Source organism: Sardina pilchardus, chromosome 17, assembly GCF_963854185.1.
Source record: "Sardina pilchardus chromosome 17, fSarPil1.1, whole genome shotgun sequence".
Taxonomy (NCBI): domain Eukaryota; kingdom Metazoa; phylum Chordata; class Actinopteri; order Clupeiformes; family Clupeidae; genus Sardina; species Sardina pilchardus.
Genome location: NC_085010.1, coordinates 10,222,841 through 10,230,340, shown reverse-complemented (window position 1 = coordinate 10,230,340; position 7,500 = coordinate 10,222,841). Strand labels below are relative to the sequence as shown.

General features: G+C 48.3%; 1 protein-coding gene across 1 annotated transcript in view; it reads left to right on the top strand.

The window, feature by feature from the left end:
• The window catches only part of nuak1a (NUAK family, SNF1-like kinase, 1a), a 23,417-nt gene extending 16,208 nt beyond the window's left edge, over positions 1–7,209 (top strand). The window contains exons 6-7 of the mRNA XM_062518514.1: positions 2,513–2,645; positions 2,947–7,209. Of these exons, the coding sequence (XP_062374498.1) occupies positions 2,513–2,645; positions 2,947–4,139 (1,326 nt within the window). The 3' untranslated portion in view covers positions 4,140–7,209. The remainder of the gene's footprint in view (positions 1–2,512; positions 2,646–2,946) is intronic.
• Positions 7,210–7,500: the final 291 nt, after the last annotated feature.

Sequence of the window (7,500 nt, the reverse complement as noted above, 5' to 3'; positions counted from 1 at the left end):
CACACACACACACACACACACACACACACACACACACGGTCAGCCAGTTAAAAGTCCTAATCCTAGGAATGTCCAATAATGTGCAAACTATTTGCAGGATGTCAAAACAAACACACTCACCCCTCTCTGCTTCCGAGGGAGCTCAGAAACACAGAGCCAATCAGCAGGCTGGAATGTGCATCCACAATATCCCATTTCCCATCATGCCATGTGTCATTAGGGAACACACAATAACACACAAACACACACACACACACACGGACAAACACACTCTCACTCTAACTCTCCCGCTCTATGTCTCACAACAAAACTATCTTCCTCTTTTTAACTCTTATTCAAACATAAGCACACACACAAACACACACACACATTTGCCTTACATAACATCTCTCACCGGATTGCTGGGAAAGACTCCCCTCGATCACCTCTGTATTGGAATCAGGGATCCCCGGCCAACAATCACACAACCTCTCACCTCTGCTCCCGCCCTGTCTGTACACACACACACACACACACACACACACACACACACACACACACACATGGACACACACACACACACACACACACACACACACACACACACACCAAAACAATCACACACTCACTGTCCAGAACAGTGGGCGGTGCCAAGGGAGTGCACTTCCCCAAAGTCTAATCAGATCGGCCCCCTATGTGTCCGGCGTTCCCAAAGGCCAATCAGATTGGCCCCCTGTGTGTCTAGCGTTCCCAAAGGCCAATCATATCGGCCCTTTGTGTGTCCAGTGTTCCCAAAGGCCAATCAGATCGGCCCCTTGTGTGTCCAGCTTTCCCAAGCCATGAGTGGATTTTTGCAGGGGTCTGGCTTTGGGGATTATCTGGGGCAAAGACGTCAAAGACAGCTTCGTCAACACTGTGCAACACACACATGCGTACACACACACACACACACACACACACACACACACATACACATGTCTGTTCACACACACACACACACAGACAAACACACACACACACACACACACACACACACACACATACATGCACACACACATAGACACACACACATTTTATGTCTTCATTTGTGTACACGCACATGCACATATACACATTCTCTTTTTTATTCACACACAGACAAAGGCTCATAAGGCTACATAAGATACTCACAAAGATGAATAAGCATGATACACACGTGTACACTCATACACCCTCTCTTCCATACACACACACACACTCACACATGTCGACACACATACACCCTCTCTTCCATACACGCACACACACACACACACATGCACCCTCTCTTCCATACACACACACACACACACACACACACACTCACACACACGTTGACACACATACACATACTGTACATGTACACCCTCTTTTCCATACACACACACACACATACACATACACCTTCTCTTCAATACACACACACACACACACACACACACACACATGTCGACACACATACAGCCTCTGTTCCATACACACACACGAGGACACACGTACACCCTCTTTTCCACACACACACACACACACACACACACTGGCCATGAACCTGGGGCAGGGTGTACATAAACACCATTACTTTGCGGCGGCGTGATGTTGATGAGATGGAGAGCATGCATACGCCCTATACGGCGGGCCGCCTCGGCGAACAATGGAGGTCTGATGCAGACATCCTTTGCTAACGACGCGGGAACTACTTTTTCCAACATCTCATAAAGATCCAATCAGAGTAGCAATCAAAGGAAGGGCAGAGGTTTGACATTGTGCAGGTAACACAAACTAAACCTGCCTATGGAACCGGTTTGAACCAGACTCGGGCTGATCTCGGAGTTTCCCACGGGGACGCTTTCGAGTCAGGCAAAGAGTTGAAGGTGTTTTGATTAATCTTGTGAGCTGTTATGTGTCACTGAAATAACAGTCTGTACTGTTCTTGGACTGCTGTTTCAGCTTACCACGCGTTGGTATGCAGAATCTCCGCTCATTTAAAAAAAAAAAATGGATTTGTGAACTAGATTTGGAACTTTCCAATGTCTTTATAGCAAACTGCTATGCGTCACCCATACATTCTGGAACCAGTCATTAGCGTGTTTGCAGCAGGCTACAGCGCTTGTGCCATGTGCGGGTCTGAGTGCCCGCGGGGACCCGGGTTCGAATCCGGCCTGCGGTCATGTCCCGATCCCACGCCATCTTTCTCTCCCACTTGTTTCCTGTCTACCTCTTCACTGTCCTGTAATAATAAAAACAAAACAAACAAAAAAGCATGTATGTGTGCAAAGTGTTTGCTGCAACAATTAGCCTCCATTACAATCAATGGTTTTCGGAGAAAAAAAAACCCACCAGTCTTCCAAAGCAATGTTTACACTCAGCGAACGGAACACTTCATTGAACAACTGGTGTAGAATGCCTGTTATGCAGCCTAATATGAACAGAGTGGTTACTTTAATGCTCTTGAGTCACACACACACACACGGTCTGTCTAAACCCCCGCTGTGCTGTTCCTCTGGTCTTCCCCCAGGTGGACAGCTGGGCGCTGGGAGTGCTGTTGTATACCCTGGTGTACGGGACCATGCCGTTTGATGGAGGAGACCACAAGAAGCTCATCCGCCAGATCAGCAATGGAGAGTACAGAGAGCCCACCCAGTCCTCAGGTAAGATTTGTTTTTATTTTTTCATTTTTATTTTCATTTATTTATGTTTAAGGGACCACCTTTTACAATATGGCAAACATGTTAAGCTTTTTAAAAGCAATTCCAACAACAATTCTAGGAAAATTTAAAAAGTGCCGTAAGAGTGAAGAAAATAGGAAGTGAAAAAATAAATGTTGCTATTTGATGCAGTATGCCAGAGCTAATGTGTGTGTGTGTGTGTGTGTGTCTGTGTGTGTGTGTGTGTGTGTGTGTGTGTGTGTGTGTGTGTGTGTGTGTGTGTGTGTGTATGTGTCCATCCCAGATGCTCGCGGTCTGATCCGCTGGATGCTGATGGTGAATCCCGAGCGGCGGGCCACGGTGGAGGACATCGCCAACCACTGGTGGGTCAACTGGGGCTGGAAGTCCAGCGTGTGCGACTGCGAGGTCAAGCAAGGCGACGTGCCCGGCTCCTCCCCGATGCTAGCCCGCTTCATCGACTGGCAGAACCGCACCGACGGCCGCTCAGCCGCCAAGGCGCCGCGCGGGTCGGAACCGGGCAACGGTAACGGATCCGGGTCAGGTCCGCCAGCGCGCCAGCGGATGAGGAGGTCGTCGAAGGAGAACGACGCCAGCTTGGTTGGCGGCGTGCGCGTCGGAGGAGGAGGAGGAGGAGGTCACGTGACCCTCGAGCCGGGTCCGAAGCGGCCGAAGGGGATCCTGAAGACGCGGGCGAGCGGCGATCAGCGGTCGCAGAGCCTGGGCGAGATCGAGCTCCGCCGCTCCATCCAGTACCAGGACGCCACCTGCAGCACCGCCTTCGCGTCCGCCACCAGCCTCGGGAAGGACGTCGAGGAGGAGCACGAGCGCTTCCTCCTGGGTGGCTCGCCAACCGACATGGCGCCCACGCTGCCCAAGAAGGGCATCCTGAAGAACAACCAGCAGCGCGAGTCCGGCTACTACTCCTCCCCAGAGCGCAGTGAGTCCTCCGAGCTGCTAGGGGGCGGTGTCAACATGCCCCCGCCCCAGCACCAGCCACCGGCGCCAACCGGCTCCCCAACCCGCCGAGCCGTGGGCAGGAAGGGCATCCTGAAGCGCAACGGGAAGTACTCCACCCACAACAACCACAGCAGCGTCCAGCTGTACGGTGACCCGACGTCCGCCGCCACCGACTCGGGCCTCTCCCGGAGCCAGAGCCGGCCGTCCAGCATAGTGGACGAGGAGATGGTCCTCTCGCCCTATGGGAGCGGCATGGACTGGCCCCCCACCTCGCCCAAGCCGAGCATCCGAGCCTGCCTCTCGGCCGAGGACCTCCTCCCGATGGCCGGCTTCCGGGGCCTACAGACGTCCGCCGCGCCGGCTCTCCACGGGGGCAAGATCGCGCGTAGCAGCCCGCCCGGGTCGCCCGGCGACAACGGCAGCTTCTCGCTGCTCGGGGACCTGGACGACATGACCCAGGTCTACCAGCACGCCCTTGACATCAGCAACACGTTAACCTACAGAGGAGAGGAGCAATAGAGGGAGACAAAGACTTTTAGGGAAAGGACACGGGCAAGTGTCCGTCTCTCCTGGACTCCATGGGTAACTGTTGGGGAGGGAGGGGGAGACGCACTCATCTCGAGGGGTTCAATTAGGAGTATGACTGGAAGTCCACAGATGAGAGAGAACATTGAGATAACAGAGGGCCACAGAGCAGTCTCACCACACACACACACACACACACACACACACACACACACACACACACACACACACACACACACACACACACACAATGCCAATGACTGAGCTGCCTTGAAATGTTTACATGACAACCAGAGGGAAAATAAATGACACACACACACACACACACACACACACACACACACACAGTGGGTAGACATGCATCAGCCACTGCACCAAAGGTAAAACAGACCTAAACAGAGACTGTTAGACCACACACACCATTTGTGTAGTGTGTAAATTCTAAATATTTGCCTATTTATTGATAATATATAAAAACGTGTTCTGGTCACACCATTGGTTGACTGGTGTAACTATTGCATCAGAGATTGGTAAAGTTACAGGACTATGTGTCTTTTGATGTACTTTTCATGCCAAGTTTCCTTTTTTAAATTATGCTTAATGGTATAACATGTATCAAATAGATACTCCATGTTGGGGGAAAAAAAGGGAAGCAAAAATGTTCTCTTGTAAATAGACTTGTAAAAAAAAAACTTTTTAGGGAGCATTTGTTTTAGCCAGCCATTTTGTTTTTGTTAAGAAGGAGAGCTCCTTCCTGTAGTAGACAAAGCAGTATTTACTCTGTGTACATTTGTACACTGATCTCAAAAGAACACTGGGTCCAGCATCTCACTCCACAGCTGATGCCACAGTAGTAATTATGGACATGGGCCTACTCATTATGTTCTGATATGAGTGACCTCTATTACAATTTTCTCAAGAAAGACGTAACCATTTTGGGCAAAGTTTTTACGTCAATCTAAACAGTGAGAGTGTATGAAACTGTCCAAACATTATAGAAACATGTTGAAGTTGTTTCATATAATTTGGGAAGTCAATGATACAGGACAAACATGTAGTCCCAGTGCCATAGTGATGTTTGAAATACACTGGGTCATTGTTCATTGGGCAAACACATTTGGTTACTCAATCCAGTGTTCTTTTGAGACCAGTGACAGGGTGGGAGAGTATGACATCATGCACTTTCCCCCACCAATGGGATGTTACAAAGATAAGAGGTGACGGTGATGTCATAAAAGTGGTTGTCATGGATCCTGTTACCAGCTGTGTCTAACTGACCTCAGTGATTGGTTCCTCGTGACTTCCATGCAGAAAGTGCTGATGAGAACCATGGCAACACCTCGTTTGGGTGTCTTCCCAGTGACACAGTGTTATTGAAAAGTCAATGGAACCAGTTAGGTAGTATTGTTACAATGCAGTCAAAATTGTGTTAGGCCAAGTACATGTATCCATTAACTTATTGCACACTTTTAGCAGTTCATCAGTTTGAACAAGTATGATGTGTTATTCAGTGCAGAAACATTGAAGTGTTTCAAGCACAGTGGTCCTTTGTGGTTGACGTTACCTACCAGACCAAGTCAAAGGCTAATGATCTTCTCACACACCAAACACCAGAATACCAGAGAGGCTAAGACAACACGCTCATTACCGCACATGAGCACACAAACACACACACACACACACACACATTCACGTGCATACACACACACACACAGAGACGTCTGAAGTGTGAGGGCGGTGTACTGTGTAAACACCGGACACTGGCAGTGATTATTCGTCCCCCAAGCCCAGAACACTCCTGCCAGCCTGGGCGTAACCCTAAAAAGCCACTCCAAGGTGAAAATAGTCTCCCCTACAAAAAAAAACCCAGCAACTGACCCTCGGAAAACACGCCGCGGCGTCGGCACGTTTCGGCCAGCAGATCCATTCTGATTTGAGCAGGAAAGAATAACACAACACCCAGTAGCACGCTATGGCCCTTTAGGTCCCGAAGGAGCCGACAGGTCATAAAAACAAATAAAGGGCTCTGATAGACGTCTGCGAAAAGGTCAACTTTATATGTCGCTGCTACGTGTACCAGAGTCGAAACCATCAAGCGCCTGGAAGCTCTGTGTGAAGTGTTTTCTGTGTGGTGTGCGTTGCGGTTTTGCATTCTGACTCGATCCCTTTTTATTTTGTGTTGCACGGACTGGGTGCTGTTAACTGGATGTGGACGAATTTGTACTATGTTAGTATTTTGTTTTGTTATATTGTTTGACTATTATTTTCTTTTGTCTTTGTTTTTCAAGATGGCTGTGCTGTTGTTTTGTTACTTTTGTCACTAGGTGAGTGAGAGTGGTTGGGATCATCTCCTGAGTATGACATCACAAGGCCTTGAGGTCCTTACAGGTCAAAAGATACTGAAACGCTGCATAATACATGCAAGCAAAGGCACACACTCACACACACACACACACACACACACAAACACACACACAAACTCAAATTCACAAACAAATCTGACTGAACTGAATTGCCTCCTAATGCTTTCTCCTTTCAAAACTGGAACTAGCAGACACTTAAAGCTTCGCTTCAGAGACTTTCAGCAAACCTGTAAAGAAAATATAAATATATGTGACTGGACTATGGTAATGTAATGTAAAATGGATACATTGTGTGTTATTTAACTATACTGCCGTTGCTTCAAGCCTGTAAAAATCAACAGGGACATCAGTCTGCTCTGCTCTGTGCCTTTGGTGACTGAAACTATTGTAGCCAATTCTCATGTTGACAGTGTAGAAGCGTGGTCATTTCCAAAGCTTTTGCGTTGTTTACTTGTGTGGTCATGGCAACCGCTTGGCTAAAGAGGCAGTGATGGGGCAGCCTTGTTCATATAAGGCTGGCGAATCTCATGCGTCGCTTTTGTCACCCTTCGAGTGTGTGTGGCCTCTTACAAAGATTTGAGTGTGTTGAGTCTGTATTTATCCTGATCCTCTTTAGGAAAACACACACATAACTGGCCACACACTCTCTGCCATATCAGTGCTGCCATTACCAACCTCAATAAAAATCAATTTTTTGGGAATATTGGCCTCGGTGTGTGTTTGTGTGTGTGCATGCATGTATGTGCATGTGTGTGTGTGTGTGTGTGTGTGTGTGTGTGTGTGTGTGTGTGTGTGTGTGTGTGTGTGTGTGTGTGTGTTTGTGTGTGTGTGTGTGTCCCAGACAATACATATTGCAGTTGTGTTCACGTTAAGTTCACAGTTCACAATATACGACATATTGCCAAAAGTATTCGCTCACCTGCCTTGAATCACATATGAACTTCAGTCACATCCCATCCTTAATCCAAAGGGTTTATGATGACGTCGGTCCA